This window comes from Heterodontus francisci, chromosome 1, assembly GCF_036365525.1.
Source record: "Heterodontus francisci isolate sHetFra1 chromosome 1, sHetFra1.hap1, whole genome shotgun sequence".
NCBI lineage: Eukaryota > Metazoa > Chordata > Chondrichthyes > Heterodontiformes > Heterodontidae > Heterodontus > Heterodontus francisci.
Genome location: NC_090371.1, coordinates 114,705,337 through 114,732,990, shown reverse-complemented (window position 1 = coordinate 114,732,990; position 27,654 = coordinate 114,705,337). Strand labels below are relative to the sequence as shown.

Here is a 27,654-nt window from a genome sequence, read left to right as displayed (position 1 = left end):
GGAATATACAATGGTTGGTAGGACCCTAGGAAGTACAGAGGGTCAGAGGGACCTTGGTGTACTTTTCCATAGATCACTGAAGGCAGCAACACAGGCAGATAAAGTGGTTAGGAAGGCATATGGGATACTTGCCTTTATTAGCCGAGGCATAGAATATAAGAGCAGGGAGGTTATGATGGAGCTGTATAAAACGCTAGTTAGGCCACAACTGGAGTACTGTGTACAATTCTGGGCAGCACACTATATGAAGGATGTGATTGCACTGGAGAGGGTGCAGAGGAGATTCACCAGGATGTTGACTGGGTTGGAACATTTCAGCTATGAAGAGAGACTGGATAGGCTAGGGTTGTTTTCCTTGGAGCAGAGAAGGCTGAGGGGGAACCTGATTGAGGTATACAAAATTATGAGGGGCATTGATAGGATAGATAGGAAGAAACTTTTTCCTTTAGCGTGGGGTCAGTAATCAGGGGGCATAGATTTAAGGTAAGGGGCAGGAGGTTGAGAGGGGATTTGAGGAAAATGTTTTCACCCAGAGGGTGGTTGGAATCTGGAATGCACTGCCTGAAGGGGTGGTCGAGGCAGGAACCCTCACAACATTTAAGAAGTAATTAGATAAGCACTTGAAATGCCATAGCATACAAGGCTATGGGCCAAGTGCTGGAAAATTGAATTAGAATAGATTGGTGTTTGTTGGCTGGCTCAGACACGATGGGCCGAAGGGCCTGTTTCTGTGCTGCATAACTCTATGACTCTGACTCTAAAATTAAGTCACTTAGACAAATTAATTAAGGAAAGCCAGCAGGGACTTGTTAAAGGAAAATAATGTTTAAGTAACTATTGAGTTTTTTTGATGAGGTAACAGTGAGGATTGTTAGGATCATGCAGTTGTGTTGATGAACTTCCAGAAGGCATTTGATAAAGTGTCACATAACAGGCTTGTCACAAAGTTAGAGCCCATGGAATAAAAGGAACGGTGGCAGCACTGATATGAAGGTGGCTGAGAGACACGAAACAGAGAGTAATGGTGAATGTTTGTTTTTCGGACCAGAGGAAGGTATATAGTGGGGTTCCCCAGGTGTCAGTGCTAGGACCCTTGCTTTTCCTGATAAACATTGATGACTTAGACTTTGGTGTACAGGGCACAATTTCAAAATTTGAAGATGATACAAAGCTTGGAAGTATTGTGAACTATGAGGAAGGTAGTGATAGATTTCGAGAGGACGTAGGCTGGTGGAATGGCCGGACACATGACAGATGAAATTTAATGCAGAGAGGTGTGAAGTGATATATTTTGGAAGGAAGAATGAGGAGAGACAATTTAAAATAAAGGATACAGTTCTAAAAGGAGTTTCAGGACGGAGGGACCTGGGGGTATATGTGCACAAATCATTGAAGGTAGCAGGGCAGTTTGAGACAGCAGTAAATAAAGCATACGGTATCCTGGGCTTCATAAGCAGGGGCATAGAGTCCAAAAGTAAAGAAGTTATGTTATGGGAAAAAAGAACTGAAAAAGTGACGTCACAGGAAAACTGTGACCTGATTGGCTGGGAGGGAATCTGTACCGAATTTGAAAATAAAACTGATAAAAATTGATTAAAACACTAATTAACTAATTAATAAGTAGAGTAACTAAACCAGAGGGAGGAGATTACTGTATTTAGTTAGCATTTAGTATTTATTGTAGAAATCTAGCACTAGGGACCACATAGTGAAGTGTATCATAATTTAGTAAGGATTTAATAAGTATTTATTTATTTTATATCAATTAACTAATTAGTGCTGGAAATGTCAGTTAGAGGGGTGAAGTGCTTCACCTGTGAGATGTGGGAAGTCCGTGATGCTTCCAGCGTTCCGGGCGACTACATCTGCAGGAAGTGTATCCAGTTGCAGCTCCTCACAGATCGCATGGATCGGTTGGAGTGGCAACTGGATGCACTTAGGAGCATGCAGGTGGCGGAAAGTGTCATAGACAGCAGTTTTCGAGAAGTGGTTACACCCAAGGTGCAGGCAGATAGATGGGTGACCGCTAGAAGGGGCAGGCAGTCAGTGCAGGAATCCCCTGTGGCTATCCCCCTCTCTAACAAGTATACCGTTTTGGATGGCCTATCAGGGGAAAACAACAACAGCAGCAGCCAGAGCAGTGGCACCACGGCTGGCACTGTTGTTCAGCAGGGAGGGACAAAGCGCAGAAGAGCAATAGTTATAGGGGACTCTATAGTCAGGGGCACAGATAGGCGCTTCTGTGGACGTGAAAGAGACTCCAGGAAGGTATGTTGCCTCCCTGGTGCCAGGGTCAAGGATGTCTCTGAATGGACAGAGGGCATTCTGAAGGGGGAGGGTGAACAGCCAGAGGTTGTGGTACACATCGGTACCAATGACATAGGCAGGAAGAGTGATGAGGTCCTACAGGGGGGGTTTCAGGGAGTTAGGTAGTAAGTTTAAAAAAACAGGACCTCTAGGGTTGTAATCTCTGGCATACTCCCTGTGCCACGTGCCAGTGAGGCTAGAAATAGGAAGATAGTGTAGCTAAGCAGCTGGTGTAGAAGGGAGGGTTTCAGATATCTGGACCATTGGGATCTCTTCAGGGGCAGATGGGACCTGTACAAGAAGGACGGGTTGCATCTAAACTGGAAGGGCACTAATATCCTGGCTGCAAGGTTTGCTAGCGTCATTCGGGAGGGTTTAAACTAGTGTGGCAGGGGGGTGGGAACCAGAGCAGTACGACAGCTAGTGAAGTAAATGAGGAGGACATCGTAAATAAGGCCAGTAGGACTAAGAGGAAGAGCAGGCAGGGAGATGTTGCTGAGCACAGTGGGACTGGTGGTCTGAAGTGTATTTGTTTCAATGCGAGAAGTATAACAGGTAAGGCAGATGAACTTAGAGCCTGGATTAGTACTTGGAAATATGATGTTGTTGCTATTACAGAGACTTGGTTGAGGGAAGGGCAGGATTGGCAGCTAAATGTTCCAGGCTTTAGAAGCTTCAGGCGGGATAGAGGGGGATGTAAAAGGGGTGGGGGAGTTGCATTATTGGTTAAGGAGAATATCACAACTGTACTGTGGGAGGACACCTCAGAGAGGTCATGCAGCGAGGCAATATGGGTGGAGCTCAGGAATAGGAAGGGTGCAGTCACGATGTTGGGGGTTTACTACAGGCCTCCCAACAGCCAGCGGGAGGTAGAGGAGCAGACATATAGACAGATTTTGGAAAGATGTAAAGGTAACAGGGTTGTAGTGGTGGGTGATTTTAACTTCCCCAATATTGACTGGGACTCACTTAGTATTAGGGGCTTGGATGGGGCAGAATTTGTGAGGAGCATCCAGGAGGGCTTCTTGAAACAGTATGTAGATAGTCCAACTCGGGATGGGGCCATTCTGGACCTGGTATTGGGGAATGAGCCTGGCCAGCTGGTCGAAGTTTCAGTGGGGGTGCATTTCGGTAGCAGTGACCATAATTCCATAAGTTTTAAGGTACTTGTGGATAAGAATAAGAGTAGTCCTCGGGTGAAGGTGCTAAATTGGGGGAAGGCTAAATATAACAATATTAGGCAGGAACTGAAGAATTTAGATTGGGGGCGGCTGTTTGAGGGTAAATCAACATCTGACATGTGGGACTCTTTCAAACGTCAACTGATTAGAATCCAGGACCAGCATGTTCCTGTGAGGAAGAAAGACAAGTTTGGCAAGTTTCAGGAAGCTTGGATAACACGGGATATTGTGAGCCTAGTCAAAAAGAAAAAGGAAGCATTTGTAAGGGCTGGAAGGCTAGGAACGGATGAAGCACTTGAGGAATATAAAGACAGTAGGAAGGAACTTAAGCAAGGAGTTAGGAGGGCTAAAAGGGGTCATGAAAAGTCATTGGCAAACAGGATTAAGGAAAATTCCAAGGCTTTTTACACATATATAAAGAGCAAGAGGGTAACTAGGGAAAGGGTTGGCCCACTCAAGGACAGAGATGGGAATCTATGCGTGGAGCCAGAGGAAATGGGTGAGGTGCTAAATGAGTACTTTGCATCAGTATTCACCAAGGAGAAGGACTTGGTGGATGATGAGCCTAGGGAAGGGAGTGCAGATAGTCTTAGTCATCTCATTATCAAAAAGGAGGAGGTGTTGGGTGTCTTGCAAAGCATTAAGGTAGATAAGTCCCCAGGGCCTGATGGGATCTACCCTAGAATACTGAGGGAGGCAAGGGAAGAAATTGCTGGGGCCTTGACAGAAATCTTTGCATCCTCATTGGCTACAGGTGAGGTCCCAGAGGACTGGAGAATAGCCAAAGTTGTTCCTTTGTTTAAGAAGGGTGGTAAGGATAATCCAGGAAATTATAGGCCGGTGAGCCTTACGTCAGTGGTAGGGAAACTTATTAGAGAGGATTCTTCGGGACAGGATTTACTCCCATTTGGAAATAAACGAACTCATTACCGAGAGACAGCATGGTTTTGTGAAGGGGAGGTCGTGTCTTACTAATTTGATTGAGTTTTTTGAGGAAGTGACGAAGATGATTCATGAGGGAAGGGCGGTGGATGTTGTCTATATGGATTTTAGTAAAGCCTTTGACAAGGTCCCGCATGGCAGACTGGTGCAAAAGTTGAAGTCACACGGATCAGAGGTGAGCTGGCAAGATGTATACAGAACTGGCTCAGTCACAGAAGACAGAGGGTAACAGTGGATGGGTGTTTTTCTGAATGGAGGGATGTGACTAGTGGTGTTCCGCAGGGATCAGAGCTGGGACCTTTGCTGTTTGTAGTATATATAAATGATTTGGAGGAAAATGTAGCTGGTCTGATTAGTAAGTTTGCGGACGACACAAAGGTTGGTGGAGTTTCGGATAATGATGAGGATTGTCAGAGGATACAGCAGGATATAGATCAGTTGGAGACTTGGGCGGAGAAATGGCAGATGGAGTTTAATCCGGACAAATGTGAGGTAATGCATTTTGGAAGGTCTAATGCAGGTGGGAGGTATACAGTAAATGGCAGAACCCTTAGGAGTATTGACAGGCAGAGAGGTCTGGGCGTACAGGTCCACAGGTCACTGAAAGTGGCAACGCAGGTGGATAAGGTAGTCAAGAAGGCATACGGCATGCTTGTCTTCATTTGTTGGGGTATAAGAGTATAAAAATTGGCAAGCCATGTTGCAGCTGTACAGAACCTTAGTTAGGCCACACTTCGAATACTGCGTACAATTCTGGTCGCCACACTACCAGAAGGACGTGGAGGCTTTGGAGAGGGTACAGAGGAGGTTTACCAGGATGTTGCCAGGTCTGGAGGGCATTAGCTATGAGAGAGGTTGGATAAACTCAGATTGTTTTCATGGAACGACGGAGGTGGAGGGGCGACATGATGGAGGTTTTCAAAGTTATGAGCGGTATGGACAGAGTGGATAGTCAGAAGCTTTTTCCCAGGGTGGAAGGGTCAGTTACTAGGGGACATAGGTTTAAGGTGCGAGGGGCAAAGTTCAGAGGGGATGTGCGAGGCAAGTTTTTTACACAGAGGGTGGTGAGTGCCTGGAACTTGCTGCCAGGGGAGGTGGTGGAAGCAGATACGATAGCGACGTTTAAGAGACATCTTGACAAATATATGAATAGTAAGGGAATAGAGGGATATGGGCCCTGGAAGTGCAGAAGGTGTTAGTTTAGGCAGGCATCAAGATCGGCGCAGGCTTGGAGGGCCGAATGGCCTGTTCCTGTGCTGTACTGTTGTTTGTTCTTTGTTAAACCTGTATAAAACACTGGTTTGGCCTCAACTTTTTAAAATTCTTTCATGGGATGTGGGCATCGCTGGCAAAGCCATCATTGCCCATCCCTAATTTCCCTTGACAACTGAGTGGCTTGCTAGGCCATTTCGTCGGGCAGTTAAGAGTCAACCACATTGCTGTGGGTCTGGAGTCACGTTTAGGTCAGACCAGGTTACGACAGCAGATTTCCTTTCCTAAAGGCCATGAGTGAACCAGATGGGTTTTTACGACAATCGATGATAGTTTCTTGGCACCCTTACTGAGACCAGTTTTCAATTCCAAATTTTTTTTTGTAATAATTAATTGAATTTAAATTCCACCAGCTGCTGTGGTGGGATTTGAACCCATGTCCCCAGGGCAATAGCCTGAGCTAACTGGAGTATTATGTCCAATTCTGGGCACCACACTTTAAGAAGGATCTGAAGGCATTAGAGAGGGGGCAAAAAAGATTTACAAGATTGGTCCCAGGGACAAGGGACCGCTACAAAGTCAATAAAACAGAATGAAACCAGGTGGCCCACCTGGCATCGACCTAGGCACCGGAAATGACAATGGCAAGCCCAGCCCTGTCGACCCTGCAAAGTCCTCCTTCCTGATATCTGGGGCTTGTGCCAAAGTTGGGAGAGCTGCCCCACAGACTAGTCAAGCAACAACCTGACATAGTCATACTCACGGAATCATACCTTACAGACAATGTCCCAGACACTGCCATCACCATTCCCGGGTATGTCCTGTCCCACTGGCAGGGCAGACCCAGCAGAGGGGCAGCACCGTGGTATACAGTCAGGAGGGAGTTGCCCTGGGAGTCCTCAACATCGACTCCGGACCCCATGAAGTCTCATGGCATCAGGTCAAACATGGACAAGGAAACCTCCTGCTGATTACCACCTCCCGCCCTCCCTCAGCTAATTAATCAGTACTCCTCCATGTTGATCACCACTTGGAGGAAGCACTGCAAGTGTCAAGGGCACAGAATGTACACTGGGTGGGGGACTTCAATGTCCATCACCAAGAGTGTCTCGGTAGCAACACTACTGATTGAGCTGGCCAAGTTCTAAAGGACATAGCTGCTAGATTGGATTTACGGCAGGTGGTGAGGGAACCAACAAGAGGGAAAAACATACCTGACCTTGTCTTCACCAATCTGCATGCTGCAGGCGCATCTGTTCATGACAGTATTGGTAGGAGTGACAACCGCACGGTCCTTCTGGAGACAAAGTCCAGCCTTCACATTGAGGATAACCTCCATCGTGTTGTGTGGTACTTCTTCTTTGGCCTCCTTGTCTCGAGAGACAATGGGTAAGCGCCTAGAGGTGGTCAGTGGTTTGTGGAGCAGCGTCTGGAGTGGCTATAAAGGCCAATTCTAGAGTGACAGATTCTTCCACAGGTGCTGCAGATAAAATTGGCTGCCGGGGCTGTTATACAGTTGGCTCTCTCCTTGCACTTCTGTCTTTTTTTCCTGCCAACTGCTAAATCTCTTAGATTCGCCACTCTTTAGTCCCGCCATTATGGCTGTCCGCCAGCTCTGGCGATCACTGGCAACTGACTCCCACGACTTCTGGTCAATGTCACAGGACTTCATGTCGTGTTTGCAGACGTCTTTAAAGCGGAGACATGGACGGCCAGTGGGTCTGATACCAGTGACTAGCTTGCTGTACAATGCGTCCTTGGGGATCCTGGCATCTTCCATGCGGCTCACATGGCCAAGCCATCTCAAGCGCCGCTGGTTCAGTAGGGTGTATATGCTTGGGATGTTGGCTGCCTCGAGGACTTCTGCATTGGAGAAATGGTCCTTCCACCTGATGCCAAGGATTCTCCGGAGGCAGCGAAGATGGAATGAGTTGAGACCATCGCTCTTGGCTGACATACATTGTCCAGGCCTCGCTGCCTTAGAGCAAGGTACTGAGGACACAGGCTTGAAACACTCGAACTTTTGTGTTCCGTGTCAGTGCGCCATTTACCCACACCCTCTTGGCCAGTCTGGACATAGCAGCAGACGCCTTTCCCATACGCTTTTTGATTTCTGCATCGAGAGACAGGTTACTGGTGATAGTTATATCGAGGTAGGTGAACTCTTGAACCACTTCCAGAGCGTGGTCGCTGATATTGATGGATGGAGCATTTCTGATGTTGTGTCCCATGATGTTCGTTTTCTTGAGGCTGATGGTTAGGCCAAATTTGTTGCAGGCGGCTGCAATCCTGTCAATGAGTCTCTGCAGACACGCTTCTGTGTGAGATGTTAATGCAGCATTGTCAGCAAAGAGGAGTTCCCTGATGAGGACCTTCCTTACTTTGGCCTTCGCTCTAAGATGGGCAAGGTTGAACAACCTGCCATCTGATCTTGTATGGAGGAAAATTCCTTCTTTTGAAGACTTGAACGCATGTGAGAGCAGCAGGGAGAAAATGATCCCAAACAGTGTAGGTGCGTGAACACAGCCCTGTTTCACGCCACTCAGGATAGGAAAGGGGTCTGCTGAGGCACCGCTATGCCTTTCATATTGTCATGGAAAGAGGTGATGATACTTAGTCGCTTTGGTGGACATCCGATCTTTGCTCGTAGTCTGAAGAGACCACATCTGCTGACGAGGTCAAAGGCTTTGGTGAGATCTATGAAAGCAACATAGAGGGGCATCCGTTGTTTGCGGCATTTCTCCTGTAGCTGGCGAAGGGAGAACTGCATGTCAAAGGTGGATCTCTCTGCTCAAAAGCCTCACTGTGCCTCAGGGTAGACACGCTCAGCCAGCTTCTGGAGTCTGTTTAAAATGGCTTGAGCGAAGACTTTCCCCACTATGCTGAGCAGGGAGATTCCACGGTAGTTGTTGCAGTCACCGCGGTCACCCTTGTTCTTATAGAGGGTGATGATATTGGCATCGCGCGTGTCCTGTGGTACTGCTCCCTCATCCCAGCACAAGCGTGTAGAGAGTATAGCAGGCTTGGCACTCTTGATTATTTCTGGGGTAATGCTGTCCTTTCCAGGGGCTTTTCCACTGGCTAGAGAATCAATGGCAACACTGAGTTCCGATTTTGTTGGCTGTTCGTCCAGCTCATCCATGACTGGCAGATACTGTGCTGCATTGAGGGCGGTATCAGTGACAACATTTTCCCTGGAGTACAGTTCTAGTTAGTGCTCCACCCAACGGTCCATTTGTTTGCATTGGTCAGTGATCGTTTCCCATGATTTAGACTTGAGGGGGGGGCGATCTTCTTGATGGTTGGCCCAAAAGCTCTCTTAATGCCATCATACATTCCTCTGATGTTTCCGGTGTCGGAGGCCAGCTGAATACGACTGCATAGGTGTTGCCAGTAGTCATTTGCACAGCGCCTGGCTGTTCTTTGTGCAGTGCTTCTGGCTCCTTTTGCTACGGATGTTGACTCGCTGGGGGCTTTCTTGTAATTCAACAGTGCAGTGCGCTTAGCGGCTATGACAGGTTCCAGCTTTTCAAAATGAGATTGTGTTGTGTTGTGTGGCACTATCGCCGTGCTAAATGGGATAGATTTTGAACAGATCTAGCAATGCAAAACTGGGCATCCGTGAGGCAATGTGGACCATCAGCAGCAGCAGAATTGTACTCAACCAAAATCTGTAACCTCTTGGCCTGGCATATTCCCCACTCTACCATTACCATCAAGCCATTAGACCAACCCTGGTTCAATGAAGAGTGCAGGAGGCATGTCAGGAGCAGCACCAGGCATACCTCAAAATGAAGTGTCAACCTGGTGAAGCTACAATACAGGACTACTTGCGTGCCAAACTGCATATCCAGCATGCAATAAACAGAGCTTAGCATTCCCATAACCAATGGATCAGATCTAACCTCTGCAGTCCTGTCATGTCCAGCCATGATTGATGGTGGACAATTAAACAACTAACTGGAGGAGGTGGCTCCACAAATATTCCCACCCTCAATCTTGGGGGAGTCCCGCACATCAGTGCGAATAATGAGGCTGAAGCATTTGCAACAATCTTCAGCCAGAAGTGACGAGTTGATGATCCATCTTGGCTGCCTCCTGAAGTCCCCAGCATCACAGATACCAGGCTTCAGCCAATTCGATTCACTCCGCGTGATATCAAGAAACGACTGAAGGCACTGGATACTGCAAAAGCTATGGGCCTTGACAATATTCCGGCAATAGTACTGAAGACCTGTGCTCCAGAACTTGCCCCGCCCCTAGCCAAGCTGTTCCAGTATAGCTACAACACTGGCATCTACCCGGCAATGTGGAATATTGCCCAGGTATGTCCTGTACACAAAAACAGGTCAAGTCCAACCCAGCCAGTCTACTCTCAGTCAGTAAAGTGATGCAAGGTATCATCGACAGTGCTATCAAGCGGCACTTGCTTCGTAATAACCTGTTCAGTTTGGGTTCCGCCAGGTCCACTCAGCTCCTGACCTTATTACAGCCTTGGTTCAAACATGCACAAAAGAGCTGAACTCGAGGTGAGGTGAGAGTGACTGCCCTTGACATCAAGGCAGCATTTGATCAAGTATGGCATCAAGGAGCCCGAGCAAAACTGAAGTCAGTGGGAATCGGGGGGAAAACGCTCTGCTGGTTGGAGTCATACCTCGCACAAAGGAAGATAGTTGTGGTTGTTGGGGGTCAATCATCTGAGCTCCAGGACATCACTGCAGGTGTTCCTCAGGGTAGTGTCCTAGGCCCAACCATCTTCAGTTGCTTCATCAATGACCTTCCTTCATTCATAAGTTCAGAAGTGGGGATGTTTGCTGATGATTGCACAATGTTCAGCACCATTCGCGACTCCTCAGATACTGAAGCAGTAGAAATGGAGCAAGACCTGGACAATATCCAGGCTTGGGCTGATAAGTGGCAAGTAACATTCGTGCCACACAAGTACTAGGCAATGACCATCTCCAACAAGAGAGAATCTTACCATCTGCCCTTGACATTCAATGCATTACCATCGCTGAATCCCCCACTATCAACATCTTGGGGGTTACCATTGACCAGAAACTGAACTGGAGTAGCCATATAAATACCATGGCTACAAGAGCAGGTCAGAGGCTAGGAATCCTGCGGTGAGTAACTCACCTCCTGACTCCTCAAAGCCTGTCCACCATCTACAAGGCACAAGTCAGGAGGGTAATGGAATACACTCCACTTGCCTGGATGGGTGCAGCTCCAACAATACTCAAGAAGCTTGACACCATCCAGGACAAAGCAGCCCGCTTGACTGACACCCCATCCATAAACATTTCACTCCCTCCACCACCAACGCACAGCGGCAGTAGTGTATACCATCTACAAGAGGCACTGCAGCAACGCCCCAAGGCTCCTTAGACAGCACTTTCCAAACCCGCGACCTCTGCCAACTAGAAGGACAAGGGCAGAAAATGCATGGGAACACCACCACCTGCAAGTTCCCCTCCAAGTCATACACCATTCTGACTTGGAACTATCTCGCCATTTCTTCACTGTCGCTGGGTCAAAATCCTGGAATTCCTTTCCTAACAGCACTGTGGGTGTACCTACCCGACATGGTCTGCAGCAGTTCAAGAAGGCAGCTCACCACCGCCTTCTTGAGCAATTAGGGATGGGCAATAAAGCTAGCCAGCGATGCCCACATCCCATGAATGAATTTAAAAAAGTTACATGGATAAATTGGTGAAGCTCGAGCTGTTCTCCTTGGAGAAGAGAAGCTTAAGAGGAAATTTGATAGAGGTGTTCATACTCATGAGGGTGCTGGACAGAATAGAAAGGAATAAACTGTTCCCATTGTCGGAAGGATCGAGAACCAGAGGGCATCAATTTATGATGATTTGCAAAAGAAGCAATGGTGACTTGAGGAGAAACTTGTTTACACAGCGAGGGTTAGGATCTGGAATGCACTGCCTGAGAGTGTGGTGGAGGCAAATTCAATCTTGACTTTCAAAAAAGCATCGGACAATTATCTGAAGAGAAAAAATTTGCAGGCTGCCGGGAAAAGGCGAGGGTGTGGAACTAGCTGAATTGCTCTTGCAGAGAGCCAGCATGGACACAACAGGCCGAATGGCTTCCTATTGTGCTGTAACCATTCTATGATACCTTGTTTACCACTTGCCAGGATGGACGTAGTTGCAATAATATTTGAAGCTCAATATTATCCAGCACAGAGCAGAATGCTTGGTGGTTGCTCCTGCCACTGGAGTCCATTTCTGCCCTCTCTACCACCAGTGCACTGTGGTTATAACGTGCATGATCTACAGGATGTACTGCATTAGTTCACCAAGCTTACTTCAGCAGCACCTCCCAACCTGTGATTTCTACTACTGTGCAGGGCAAGGCCAACAGTGTGTGGAAATAGCATAATTTCCAAGTTCCCTTTGAAGTCACATACCATTCTGACTTAGACATGAATCACTATTCATAATTGTGTTAAAATCTTGACGTTCCCTACCTAATGTTGTGAGAGCACCATCAGTACAAGGACTACAGTAGCTAAAGAAGATGGCCCACCACACCTTGGAGCCACTAGGGAAGGGCAATAAAGCAGCCAATGTCATCCAAGTCCCAAGTACATATTTAAAAAGACACTTTCCACAATTAGTCAAAAGCTGTGACAAAGTAAGATAAACGTATATTGCTTGCAATCATTTGAAGCTTACCAAATATTGGACGCTTGGCAGTGGCAAAACAGTCAGTCAGACTAGGTTTAACAGATATCAAAGAAGCTATTCAGGTACTAGCCTTAGGCTATCAACCACCTTTTAGGGCAATGCAAAGCTGAATATCTAGTGCATTATTACCCCCTCACTGGAAAAGCCCCTTACTCGCACTCAATGGCTCTTTGAAGTACACATCTCATCGTATATAAAAACTACTCAAATTCTGTGCAGGAAACAGCCCAGTGAGCCTTATGAATTATATCTATTACCTAGGTAGGTTGTGAGTCTTCCCCAGCAAACAGAGGTGAATTGTTTACCTTTGAAGTGTCAATCTGCATACAAGTTAGTGATTTCCTCCAATACAGAGAAAGGAGGTCGAGAGAATTTCCCAAATAAATTTTGCAGAACCCTTTTAAAGTGACCATACCATAGTTTTTTCATAAAATATTAAGATATAAGGTTTATCATGACCATTCGCCAATATACTGCAATCAATTAGATGCATAAATAGATATTGTGGATTCGTTGAATATTTATAGTTATTTCTTGATTTCTTTGGAGATCTTCAAGATCCTCTTCATGCTTGGAAAGGGGCATTTGACTTTCATAAAGTGTTGACTGGCTACCAAAGCTTTTGAAACAGATTTCAGCTAGTTTTTAATTCGACAGTTTGGAGCTGTTCTCTGTGCAGCTGTCACCACCTCTAATGTCACTAGACGTCCCGCCTTTTCTGTGCTTTTACTCAAGTATTTTTAATTTAATCCCATGTTCTTTAAACAAAGACCATATTTGTGTGGTATTAAATCAATTTTCTATGGCAGAACTTTGGCTTGTAGCTCTCATTTATATTATCTTCCGCTGTTGCTATAGTTAAATGTTTTTTCTCATCCTCAAATATTCAATTTCATACATGCTTCTGTTGTTTTAATGTCTACATTCATTCAGTATTCAGCATGTTGTCTGAATACTGTTGGCCTGAAACCATGCTGTGTATTTCACATCATAACGTTGGGTGCTAAAGTGTCAGTCGTGACTCAGTGGTAGCACTCTCTCCTCTGGGTCAGAAAGTTGTGGGTTTAAGTCTCACTCTAGAGACATAAACACAAAAGTCTAGGGTGACACTCCTGTACAGTACTGAAGGAGCACTGCGCTGTTGGAGGTGCCTTCTTTCAATGAGACATTAAACTGAGGCCTCCTCTGCCCCCTCGGGTGGATGTAAAAGAACCCATGGCCCTATTCGAAGAAGAGCAGGGGAGTTCCCTGTGGTGTCCTGGACAATATTTATCCCTTAACCAACATCACTAAAACAAATAATCTGGTCATTATCACATTGCTGGCTATGGGAGCTGGCTGTGTGTAAATTAGCTGCCACTATTCCTGCACGACAGCAGTAACTACACCTCAAGAGTCCTTCTTTGGCTGTAAAGGGCTTTCGGATGTCATGAGGTTGAGAAAGGTGATATATAAATTCAAGTTTTTCCTTTAAATTGAAATCAAGGAAAATGTTTACCATCTTGTAATATAACTTAAAGTGTTATATGAAAATACATTCTTCATTTCAGCATGCTCTGCTCACCATCGGGAAATCACAGAGATATGCAAGAAATATAGAGTGGTGATACTGGGGGACTTTAATTACCCAAATATAGATTGGGATAATTTTAGAGTAAAGGGAAAGGAGGAATTTCTGGATTGTGACCAGGAGAATTTACTTGATCAGTATGTTCTTGGTCCAACTAGAAAGCAGGCATGGCTGGGTCTGGTGCTCATGGGCCAAGTGGACCAAGTGTCTGTGGGGGAATACTTGGGTAAGAGTGATCATCATATCATAAGGTTTAGACGATATAAGGTAGAACGGCTAGATTTGAAGAGGGTTAATTTCGATGCAATGAGAAGTGATCTAGCCAGGATAAAATGGAACCAAAGACTGACAGGAAAAACTGTAATGGAACAGTAGGTTATCTTTAAGGAGGAGATGCTTCAGGTACAGGCTAGGTACATTCCAACAAGGGCGAAAGGTAGGGGAACCAAAAACTGAGCTCTTTGGATGACGAGGGAGATAGAGATAATGATAAAACAAAAAAAGAGGGTGTATGATGCATGTCAAGTGAATGCTTCAAGTGAGAACCAGACCAATTAGAGTAAGTTGAGAGGGCAAGTGAAGAGGAAAAATAAGACTGGCAAAGAGAGAATATGAGAATAAAATGACAGTCAACATAAAAAGGAACCCAAAAATCTTCTACCAGCATGTAAATAGTAAGCGGGTAGTAAAAGATGGAGTGGAACCTATTAGGGACAAAGTGGGTGATATATGCTGAAAGGCACAGGGCAAAGCTAATATACTTGATGAGTACTTTGTATTTGTGTTTACTAAGGAAGAAGAATCTGACAAAATATCAGTAGGTGGAGAGATTAGAGGCAATGTATAGGGTAAAAACTGAGAGGGAGGAGGTACTGGAAAGGCTGGCTAAGCTTAGGCTAGATAAGTCATCTGCTCTGATGGCTTGCATCCCAGGTTGCTAAAGGAAGTGGGAGTGGGGATAGTAGAAGGGTTTTCCATAATCTTCCAATCTTCCCTAGATATGGGGGAGGTACCTGAGGATTGGAGAGTGACAAATGTGACACCCTTATTCTAGAAAGGGTGTAAGGACAGTCCTAGCCATTACAGGCTGATGAGTTTAACATCAATGGTGGGTAAGGTTTTAGAAACAATAATCAGGGAAAAAAGCAACAGGCACTTGGAGAGGTTCGAGTTAATTAAAGACAGCCAGATTTGTAAAAGGTAGATCATACTTGACTAATTTAATTCAATTTTTTGATGAAGTAACAGAGAAGATTGATGAAGGGAATGTGATGATGTTGTCTATATGGATTTTAAGAAAGCATTTGATAAAGTGCTACATAAAAGGCTGGTTAACAAAATTGAGGCTCATGGAGTAGGAGGGCAGTGTCCAATTGGATAAAAAAAATTGGCTTAAGGACAGAAAGCAGTGAGTTGCGGTAAATGGTTATTTTACAGACTGGAGGATAGTGGACAGTGGCATTCCACATGGTTCAGTGTTGGGACCACTGCTTTTTTTTTGCTATATACAAATGACTTGGATCTTGGAATACAGAGTAGAATTTCAAAATTTGCCAATGATACCAAACTTGGAGGAGTGGCAAACAGTGAAGATGATACGAACTGCCTGCAACAGGGCATAGATAGGCTAGCAAAATGGGCAGACAAGCAGCAGATGGAGTTTAATACAGACAAGTATGAGGTGATGCATTTTGGCAGAAGGAATAGGGTGAGGCAATATAGACCTAATGGTGCAGTTCTAAAGAGTGTGTAGGAACAGAGGGACCTGGGGGTGCATGTGAGTTGATCTTTGAAGGTGGCAGGACATATTGAGAGAGTGTTTAGCAAAGCAAATGGGATCTTGGGCTTTATAAATAGAGGCATTGAGTACAAAAGCAGGGAAGTTATGCTGAACCTTTATAAAGCTCTGCTTAGGCCCTAAATATTGCGTCCTATTCTGGTCACTCCACTTTAGGAAGGATGTGAGGCTCCTTGAGAGGGTGCAGAGGAGATTTACCAGAATGGTTCCTGGGATGGGAGATTTTAGTTACAAGGTTAGGTTGCAAAAGCTGGGGTTGTTCTCTCTGGAGCAAAGGAGATTGAGGGGAGATTTGATAGAGCTGTACAAGATTAAATAAGATAGGCTTAGATAAGTTAACACTATTACCATTAACAGATGGTACAAGGACTAGGGGACACAGATTTAAGGTTTTGAGTAAGGGTTGCAGGGGGAATGACCTGGAAGTCACCGCCCACGAGGTTGGTGGAAGTGGAGACAATCAATGATTTCAAAAGGAAATTGGATGGGCACTTGAAAGAAATAAACTTCCAGGGCTAAGGGGATCGAGTGGGGGAGTGGAACTGACTGGATTGCTCCATGGTGAGCCAGCATGGACTCAATGGGCTGAATAGCCTCCTTCTATGCCGTAAATAAAACTATGACTCTAAGCTCAGATAGCTAACAGGGAAAATCATGAGGGATATAGTCCTTTTTAAAACTTTTAAAATATAAAAAATGCAATTTTTTTAGCCTCATATAAATCTATCTATCCTGCACTGACACAATGATTCTTTTTCTATTTCTGGCAGTTGGACAAATCACCATTGTTCTCATCCTGCGAATCTGAAGATTGCTTGGTTTGTTTCGTGCCAGTGATAAAAATTCTGTTGTGATTAATTTTCCTTTTGTTCTAAACTGGATTTAAGCACTGCACTAAGGGTGCATTTGGGACTCAGCCAGGTAGAACTATATTTGCATTCTGAAGAAGGGTAACTGTCCTGAAACGTTAACTCTGCTTCTGTCTCCACAGATGCTGCCAGACCTGCTGAGTATTTCCAGTATTTCTCGTTTTTATTTCAGATTTCCAGCATCCGCAGTATTTTGCTTTTACTATATTTGCATTGTCTGGCTACCACCCAGTAGGTGCAAATAATAGTCTTGCCCAAGAGCAAGTTGTGTATATGCCTAAATACATCCATGAGCAAGAGTTCTCTCCTAACAGTTAAAAATATTAATGTTCAGAATGTGGGAAGGGAGCATCCCTACTCACTGAACACTTAAATTGAGGTTAGGTGGGTTTACCCAACAAGTCCAATCCTTAGCCCTTTGTAAGCCAGGTTTGACATTGTCCTAAACTTATGCTTCAAATTAAAGGAGTTTGAGACTGCCCTATCCAGGAATTAGGTTGGGCCCTGGGTCAAGATGTACACTGCCAGTTTGGCCTTGGTGCAAAGCTGAAATCACCTTGCACTGATGCTAAATTTGCAGTGTCTTCTATGATTAAAAAGAAGCACTCCATTATATCGCTGAGGAAGGGAAAGTCATGTTGATGCTTCTTCATGTGCAGGTTTTGAGAGGCAATGTCTTTCTTAATCTTGCCCATTCAAAGACCTTCATTTAAACTTTTGGTATTTAGAGAAAGCTTTTGTTCAAAGAATGAAGTGGATCTGGTCAGATATGTGATCTCAATTTTCATACTAAAGTGGCTTCTGCATATTTCCATGTTGGAATAACAGTATAAGGTATGTAATAATAAGTATTCAAAAAATGAAGACCAACAACTAGATTTTATGCCTTACAGAACACAATGGAAGAATCTGATATTGAAGGTGTGGAACGATATGTTTCTTCCCAAGAGCAAAGATTTAGGCTGTTTACGTCAATGGAACATGAAGGTCAGCTATATATGACTCCACGAGATTTCATTGAATCTGTTACTACCGATGAACCAAGGCGTAAGTACATTGTACTGTCAAAATTATTTTAAATATGACCATTTTAAGCAACAGAAAAAGTGCTGTTACATTGCTAGGTGTTCATTATAGACCCCCAAAATAGTGAGAATGAGAGGAGCAAACCTGTAGGCAAATTTCAGAGAAATGTAAAAAAAAAAGAGCAGTAATCGTAAGGGACTTCAATTACCCTCATATAGACTGGAAGAGAAACAGAAAAAAAGGGCAAGGAGGGTGAAGAATTCCTAAAGTGTTTCTCGGAGAACTTCTTAATCAGTATCGTTCTAGCCCAACGAGGAAGGAAGCACTGCTGGATCTAGTTCTGATTAAAGAAATAGGGCAAGTGTGTTTCAGTGGGAGAACATCTGCGTAATAGTGATCATAATATAAATAGTTTTAAAGTGGTTATGGAAGGGGACAAAGAAAAATCAAAGGTGACAATGCCCAACTGGAAGAGAACCAATTTCAGTTTTGAGAAGGGATCTAGTACAGGTGGAGATAGGTCAGAAAAACAGTGAATGAGCGATGGCAGGCCTTCAAAGCGGAGATTGTTTGGATACAAACCAAACATAGTCCCATAAGGAGGAAAGGTGGGGCATCCAAAGCTAGAGCTCCCTGGATGACAAAGGAAATAGAGGTTAAAAGAAAATAAAAATGGAGGCTTATGACAAACGTCAGGTACAGAACACAATCGAAAACCAAACAGAATACAGAGTACCAGGGAAAATTGTAAAAGGATGCAAGAAGGGCAAAGAAAGAGTATGAGAAAAGATTAGTGGGTAACATAAAAGGAACCCCAAAATCCAAAGTAGAGGAGTCGTTTAATGAATGGTGAGGCCAGTTCGGGCCTAAAAGGAAATCTTCTACAGGAGGCAGTGGGCAGGATTGAGGAATTGGATGGAAAAAGATGAAGTAGAGGGAGAACAGAGATATTGGATGGTTAAAAATAGAAAGGAGGTACTAAATAGTTTGGCATCACATCAAAAATAAGAAATCCCCTGGTCCAGGTGGGATGCATTCTAGGTTGTTGAGGAAAGTTAGGGTGGAGCTCGCAGAAGTTTTGACTACAATCTTTTAATCATTCTTGGACATGGGAGTGACACAAGAGAACTGGAGGATTGCAGATGTTGCGTCCCTGTTTAAAAAAGAGGAGAGGGAGAAGCCTGGTAACTACAGACCAATCAGTTTAACTTCAGTGGTGGGAAAACTTTGAGAGATTATTGTTGGGGACAAAATTAATTCCCACCAGGAGTAAAATGGGTTAATAAGGATTTGTTGAAGGCAAATCATGTTGGTCTAACCTGTTGAGTTCTTGTGAAGAACTGAGGGTCGATGAAGGTAGTGCAGTAGATGGTGTGTATGTGTGTGCGTGTGTATTATATATGAAAGACATTTGATAAAGTACCACATAAGAACATAAGCAATAGGAGCAGGAATAGGCCATTCATCCCTTTGAGCCCGCTCCGCCATTAAATGAGATCATGGCTGATCATCTACTTCAACACCATTTTCCTGCACTATCCCCATAACCCTTGATGTTTTTAATATGTAGAAATCTATCGGTCTGAGTCTTGAACATACTCAACAACTAAGCCTCCACAGCCCTCTGGGGCAGAGAATTCCAAAGATTCACCCCACCCTCTGAGTGAAGAAATTCCTCCTCTTCTAAGTCCTAAATGGCCTGCCCCTTATTCTGAGACTGTGTCCCCTAGTTCCAGACTCGCCAGCCAGGGGGAACTTCCTTCCTGCATCAACCCTGTCGAGCCCTGTAAGAATTTTGCATGTTTGAATGAGATCACTTCTCATTCTTCTAAACTCCAGAGAATAAAGGCCCAGTCTATTTAAACTTTCCTCATTGGACAATCCCTCCATCCCAGGAATTAGTTTGGTGAACCTTCTTTGCACTCCCTCAATGGCAAGTTACTTAGATAAGGAGACCAAAACTGCACACAATACTCCAGGTGCGGTCTCACCAAGGCTCTGTATAATTGCAGTAAGACATCTTTACTCCGATACTCAAATCTTCTTGTAGTGAAGGCCAACATACCATTTGCCTTCTTAAGTGAATGCCGTACCTGCATGTTAGCTTGCAGTGACTCATGAACAAGGACACCCAAGACCCTTTGAAATTTAACACTTCCCAGCCTCTCACCATTTAAGAAATACTCTGTATTTCTGTTTTTCCTACCAAAGTGGATAACCTCACATTTCTCCACATTGTATTCCATCTGCCAAATTTTTGCCCACTCGCTTAGCCTTTCCAAATCCCCTTGAAGCATATTTGCATCCTCCTCACAACTCACACTTCCACCTAGTTTTGTGTCATCTGCAAACTTGGAAAATTACATTTAATCCCCATATCCAAATCATTGGTATAGATTGTGAATAGCTGGGGCCCAAGCCCTGATCCTTGTGGTACCTCACTAGTCACAGCCTGCCAATCTGAAAATGACCCATCTGTTTTCTGTCTGCTAACCAGTTCTCAATTCATGCCAGTGTATTCCCCCCCCCAATCCCATATGCTCTAATTTTGTTTACCAACCTCTTGTGTGGGACCTTATCAGAAGCTTTCTGAAAATCTAAATATACCACATCCACCGGTTCCCCTTATCAATTCTGCTAGTTATATCCTCCAAAAAAACTCCAACTGTTTTGTTAAACATGATTTCCCTTTCATAAATCCATGTTGACTGTGCCCAATCCTACCATTATTTTCTAAGTGTCCTGTTATCACATCCTTTATTTTAGATTCTAGCATTTTCCCTACGACTGATGTTAGACTAATAGGTCTGTAGTTCCCTGTTTTCTCTCTCCCTCCTTTCTTAAATAGTTTGGTTACATTTGCCACCTTACAATCTGCAGGAACCATTCCAGAATCTATAGAATTTTGAGAGATGACCACCAATGCATCTACTATCTCTACAGCCTCCTCTTTCAGCACTCTGGGATGTAGATCATCAGGTCCAGGGTATTTATCTACTTTAAGCCCCATTAATTTCTCTTGGACTATTTTTTTTACTAATAATATCTTGCAGTTCTTCATTTAAACTAGTCCCTTGATTCTCTATTATTTCTGGGAGGTTTTTAGGATTTTCCTCTGTGAAGCCGGACACAAAGTATTTGTTTCGTTTCTCTGCCATTTCCTTATTCCCATTATAAATTCTCCTGACTCTGCTTCTAATGGACCCGCATTTGTCTTTGCTAATCTTTTCCTTTTTACATACCTAGAGAAGCTTTTACTGTCCATTGTTATGTTTCTCGCTAGTTTACTTTTATGTTCTATTTTCCCTTTCTTAATCTTTTTCTTGATCCTCTTTTGCAGAATTCTGAAATGCTCCAAATTTGCAGGTTTACCATTTTTCTTTTGGCAACTTTATCCGCCTCTTCCTTTGCTTTAATACAATCCTTGATTTCTTTTGTTAGCTACAGTGGAATACTTTCCTTGCTGTATTTTTATGCATTAAAGGAATGTATTTTTGTTGTCAACTATGTATTAGTTCTTTAAATGTTAGCCATTGCCTGTCTACTTCTCAAACCTTTTAACGTAGTTTCCCAATCCACGATAGCCAATTTTCCACTCATACTTTCATAGTTTCCTTTGCTAAGATTTAAGACCCTAGTTTCTGAGTGAACTACATCACTTTCAAACTCTAAAATTCTATCATATTATGGTCACTCTTTCCTACAGGCTCCTTTACAATAAAATTATTAATTAGGCCTTTTTCATTGCACATTGCTAGATCTAAAATAGCCCGTTCCCTAGTTGGTTCCTCAACCTACTGCTCTAGCAAACCATCTTGCATACATTCCAAGAATTCATCCTCCACAACATTAGTACCAATAAAATTTACCCAGTCTATATGTAGATTGCAAACCCCCATGATTACTGTATTGTCCTTGTTACATGCACCTCTAATTTCCTAATTTATGCAGTGAGTTACATTACAACTGCGCTTTGGCCTATAAACAATTCCGACCAATCTTTTCTGCCGCTTGCTGCTTCTTAGTGTTTCTTAGTTTTTTTTTTATTCGTTCATGGGATGTGGGCGTCGCTGGCTAGAACTGCATTTATTGCCCATCCCTAATTGCCCTTGAGGAGGTGGTGGTAAGCCGCCTTCTCGAACCGCTGCAGTTCATGTCGAGCAGGTACACCCACAGTGCTGTTAGGAAGGGAGTTCCAGGATTTTGACCCAGTGATGGTGAAGGATTGGCAATATAGTTCCAGGTCAGGATGGTGTGGCTTGGAGGCGAGCTTGCAGCTGGTGATGTTCCCATACATCTGTTGCCCCTGTCCTTCTAGGTGGTAGAGGTCATGGGTTTGGAAGGTGCTGTCGAAGGATTCTTGGTGCATTGCTGCAGTGCATCATGTAGATGGTATACACAGTTGCCACTGTGCGTTGGTGGTGGAGGGAGTGAATGCTTGTAGATGGGGTGCCAATCAAGCGGGCTGCTTTATCCTGGATATTGTCGAACTTCTTGAGTGTTTTTGGAGCTGCACCCATTCAGGCAAGTGGGGAGTATTCCATCACACTTCTGACTTATGCCTTGTAGATGGCAGACAGACTTTGTGGAGTCAGGAGGTGAGTTACTCACCGCAGGATTCCTAGTCTCTGACCTGCTCTTGAGCCACAATATTTATATGGCGACTCCAGTTCGGTTTCTTGTCAATGGTAACCTGCAGGATGTTGATAGTGGGGAATTCAGCGATCGTAATGTGGTGAATGTCAAGGGGAGAGGGTTAGATTCTCTCTTCTTTGAGATGGTCATTGCCCGGCACTTGTGTGGCATGAATGTTACTTGCCACTTATTAGCCCAAGCCTGGATATTGTCCAGGTCTTGCTGCATTTCGACACGGACCTCTTCAGTATCTGAGGAGTCGTGAATGGTGCTGAACATTGTGCAATCATTCGCGAACATCCCCACTTCTGACCTTATGATGGAAGGAAGGTCATTGATGAAGTTCCACCCAAACTGATACTACATCTTGAGCTTTAGAACTAAGGTTATCTCTTGCTACAGTACTAAAGCCCTCTTTAATTAACAGAGCTACCCACCACCTTTTCCCAGCTTCCTGTCCTTCCTGAGTGTCATGTACCCTTGGATATTCAGGTCCCAGCTTTGGTTTCCTTGTCGCCACGTCTCTGTAATGGCTATCAGATCATACATATGAATTTCTATTTGAGCTGACAATTCACCTGTTTTATTGCGAATGCTGCGGGTATTCAAACACCAAGCCATAATTCAGTTTTTTTTTTACTGTTTTTGTAAACTCTGGCCCTATCTGCTGTGTTATGACGGTGCCTCTATATTTTTTTGTTAAATATAAAACATCAAAAACAAATACTTAAATAGTGGAGATGGATTTGTGAAGAAGGCTGAAGATTTCATAGAAGCTGAACTTTGCTTTGGTGTTGACAGTTCATTGAAGGGATACTTGATGGAAAACATTTACTGGAAGAATCAAGGAGTGCTAAAAACAACCTCGACTGGAGACCACTGTCACCAATTAAGATAAATAAACAACAGGAGTCTTGGACTAAGGGGAGATGTGTACAGAGAAGTGACAGGTCAAGATTTATAGGGGTCAGGAGGCTTTACTCCAGCGATATTTTTGGTTTTGCTTTGGACAGTGTTTTGTGGTGTGAACTGTTTTGAAGGCAGTTGAAGCAAACCAGCCAAGAGAGCAGTCACCATCAGCACCTTCTTTGAGAATCAAGCATAAGAAATAGAGAAACTTATGCTGCATTTCTCCTGGAAAGCCTGCCAAACTGATCTTCAATGTCATCCGAAAAGAACTGTTCTAGAAAGATACCAGTAACAGTTGTCTACCCGTATTTGGGATGCCAAACCAAAAAGGGACAACTTTTTATTTTTATTTTATTCATTCATGGGACGTGGGCGTCGCTGGCTAGGCCAGCATTTATTGCCCATCCCTAATTGCCCTTGAGAAGGCGGTGGTGAGCTGCCTTCTTGAACTGCTGCAGTCCATGTGAGGTAGGTATGCCCACAGCGCTGTTAGAAAGGGAGTTGCAGGATTTTGACCCAGCGACAGTGAAGGAACAGCGATATAGTTCCAAGTCAGGATGGTGTGTGACTTGGAGGGGAACTTGCAGGTTGTGGTGTTCCTATGTATTTGCTGCTCTTGCCCTTTTAGTTGGTAGAGGTCATTGGTTTGGAAGGTGCTGTCTAAGGAGCCTTGGTGTGTTGCTGCAGTGCATCATGTAGATGGTACTCACTGCTGCCACTGTGCGTCGGTGGTGGAGCAAGTGAATGTTTGTGGATGGGGTGCCAGTCAAGCAGGCTGCTTTGTCCTGGATGGTGTCGAGCTTCTTGAGTGTTGTTGGAGCTGCAGTCATCCAGGCAAGTGGAGAGTATTCCATCACACTCCTGACTTGTGCCTTGTAGATGGTGGACAGGCTTTGGGGAGTCAGAAGATGAGTTACTCGCCGCAGGATTCCTAACCTCTGACCTGCCCTTGTAGCCACGGTATTTATATGGCTACTCCAGTTCAGTTTCTGGTCTATGGTAACCTTTAGGATGTTGTTAGTGGGGGATTTAGCAATTGTAATGCTATTGAATGTCATGGGGAGATGGTTAGATTCTGCCTTGTTGGAGATGGTCATTGCCTGGCACTTGTGTGGCGTGAACGTTACTTGCCACTTATCAGCCCAAGCCTGGATATTGGGTTTGCTGCATTTCTACACGGACTGCTTCAGTATCTGAGGAGTTGCGAATGGTGCTGAACATTGTGCAATCATCAGCGAACATCCCCACTTCTGACCTTATGATTGAAGGAAGGTCATTGATGAAGCAGCTGTAGATGGTTGGGCCGAGGACACTATCCTGAGGAACTCCTGCAGTGATGTCTTGGAGCTCAGATGATTGACCTCCAACAATCACATCTATCTTCCTTTGCGTTAGTGATGACTCCAACCAGAGTTTTTCCCCTGATTCCCATTGACTCCAGTTTTACTCGGGCTCCTTGAAGCCATACTCGATGAAGTGCTGCCTTGATGTCAAGGGCAGTCACTCTCACCTCACCTCTGGAATTCAGCTCTTTTGTCCATGTTTGAACCAAGGCAGTAATGAGGTCAGGAGCTGAGTGGCCCTGGTGGAACCCAAACTGAGCGTCACTGAGCAGGTTATCGCTAAACAAGTGCCGCTTGATGGCACTGTTGATGACACCTTCCATCACTTTACTGATGATTGAGAGTAGGCTGATGGGGGTGGTAATTTACCGGGTTGGACTTGTCCTGTTTTTGTGTACAGGACATACCTGGGCAATGTTCCACATTGCTGGGTAGATGCCAGTGTTGTAGCTGTACTGGAACAGCTTGGCTGGGGGCGCGGCACGTTCCAGAGCACAAGTCTCCAGTAATATTGCTGGAATATTGTCAGGACCCATAGCTTTTGCAGTATCCAGTGCCTTCAGTCATTTCTTGATATCACGCGGAGTGAATCAAATTGGCTGAAGTGTGGCATCTATGATGTTGGGGACTTCAGGAGGAGGCCGAGATGGATCATCAACTCGGCACTTCTGGCTAAAGATTTTGCAAATGCTTGAGCCTTATCTTTCACACTGATGTGCTGGGCTCCCCCATCATTGAGGATGGGGATATTTGTGGAGCCACCTCCTCCAGTTAGTTGTTTAATTGTCCACCACCATTCACGGCTGGATGTGGCAGGACTGCAGAGCTTAGATCTGATCCATTGGTTATGGGATCGCTTAGCTCTGTCTATTGTATGCTGCTTACGCAGTTTGGCAAGCAAGTAGTCCTGTGTTGTAGCTTCACCAGGCTGACACCTCATTTTGAGGTATGCCTGGTGCTGCTCCTGGCATGCCCTCTGCACTCTTCATTGAACCAGGGTTGGTCTCCTGGCTTGATGGTAATGGTAGAGTGGGAGATATGCCAGGCCATGAGGTTATAGATTGTGGTTGAGTACAATTCTGCTTTTGTTGATGGCCCACAGTGCCTCATGGATGCCCAATTTTGCATTGCGCGATCTGTTCGAAATCTATCCCATTTAGCATGGTGATAGTACCACACAGCACGATGGAGGGTATTCTCAATGTGAAGGTGGGACTTCGTCTCCACAAGGACTGTGTGGTGGTCACTCCTACCAATACTGTCATGGACAAATGCATTTGCGGCAGGCAGATTAGTGAGGACGAGGCCAAGTGTGTTTTTCCCACTTGTTGGTTCCCTCACCGCCTGCCGTAGACCCAGCCTAGCAGATATGTCCTTTAGGACTCGGCCAGTAGTGGTGCTACTGAGCCACTCTTGGTGATGGACATTGAAATCCCCCACCCAGAGTACATTCTGCGCCCTTGCCACCCTCAGTGCTTCCTCCAAGTGGTGTTCAACATGGAGGAGCACTGACTCGTCAGCTGAGGGAGAGCGGTAGATGGTAATCAGCAGGAGGTTTCCTTGCCCATGTTTGACCTGATGCCATGAGACTTCATGGGGTCCGGAGTTGATGCTGAGGACTCCCAGGGCAGCTCCCTCCCGACTGTATACCACTGTGCCGCGGCCTCTGCTGGGTCTGCCCTGCCAGTGGGACAGGACATACCCGGGGATGGTGATGGCAGTGTCTGGGACATTGTCTGTCAGGTATGATTCCGTGAGTATGACTATGTCAGGCTGTTGCTTGACTAGTCTGTGGGACAGCTCTCCCAACTTTGGCACAAGCCCCCAGATGTTAGTAAGGAGGACTTTGCAGGGTCGACAGGGCTGGGTTTGCCCTTGTCGTTTCCGGTGCCTAGGTCGATGCCGGTTGGTCCGTCCGGTTTCATTCCTTTTTATTGATTTCGTAGTGGTTAGATACAACTGAGTGGCTCGCGAGGCCATTTCAGAGGGCATGTAAGAGTCAACTATATTGCAGTGGGTCTGGAGTCACATGTAGGCCAGACCAGGTAAAGACAGCAGATTTCCTTCCCTAAAGGACATTAGTGAACCAGATGGGTTTTTACAGCAATCAACAATGGTTTCATAGCCATCATTCGACTAGTTTTTTTAAATTTCAGATTTATTAATTGAATCCAAATTTCACCTGTTGTGGTGGGATTAGAACCCATATCCCCAGAGCAATACGCTGGGTCTCTGGGTTACTCGTCCAGTGACAATACCACTAAGCCACCCCCTCCCCTGACATTTTGCCATATCTTTTTTTCTCTTCAAGAATTAGCAAGTATTTGGCCGAATTTTTTTTTCTTTTTGTAACAGAACAATAAAGAGAAAATATGTATTTTTTGGTTCACCAGTGTGTGCGTAAGGAAGCTGTCACATTTCACTCTTTGTTAATGCTTTACCTTGTTACTGGTTATGTCTTGTTTTATAATAAACTGATCATTTTGGTGTTCATTAAAGAAACCTGGTTGGTGTATTTTATTCTGGGATAAAGAGCAGAGTCTATAATTGACCGTATCAGTAACTGGGTAAACATTTAAATATATGTTGTGACCTGTGGAGAAGAGGAACTCGAGGAGACAGTGCACTCCTCCCACTTCAGTCGTAACATATAATTGGGGGCTTTGTGGGGGATAACCTAACGCCGAACACGTATAATTGTAAGTGGGGTAATAATAATTGAAAAGAGGAATTGAAAAGGAAAAAAAGCACATTTCTTGTGCATTAGAGTAAAGTTTACACTACCGGAATGTCTTTGTCCGTTGCTCCGACCTTTCTGGAGAAGGAGGATGTGTCCCTGAGTGCTTTGAGAAACTTAACCAAGGCTAGGCTAAAGGATTGGCAGAATTGTTGGTGTTAGAGTTAAAACCAGGAGCTAAGAAACAGACATAATTGCAGTAATGGCACAGCATTTGCAATAAGAAGAAGGCAAACCACATGGTAGTACAGTTGAATTGGCTAAAATTCATTTGCAGATGAGGCAGCTTGTACTTGACAAAGAAATAGAATTGGAAAACCTTAAGCTTGAATTTAAAAGAGAAAGTGAAAGAGAAGGAAGGGAATTCAAATTAAAAAAGATGGAACTAAGACGAAGGGGCGGTCTTGACTCCAGTGAAAAT

At 44.6% G+C, this 27,654-nt stretch overlaps 1 protein-coding gene across 4 annotated transcripts in view; it reads left to right on the top strand.

Moving 5' to 3' along the window:
- micu3a (mitochondrial calcium uptake family, member 3a) overlaps nucleotides 1–27,654 on the top strand; it is a 326,674-nt gene that overhangs the window by 49,221 nt on the left and 249,799 nt on the right. For all 4 annotated transcript variants that reach the window (XM_068034806.1, XM_068034798.1, XM_068034814.1 and 1 more), the window contains exon 2: nucleotides 17,477–17,630. In XM_068034806.1, coding sequence (XP_067890907.1) covers nucleotides 17,477–17,630 — 154 coding nt within the window. The remainder of the gene's footprint in view (nucleotides 1–17,476; nucleotides 17,631–27,654) is intronic.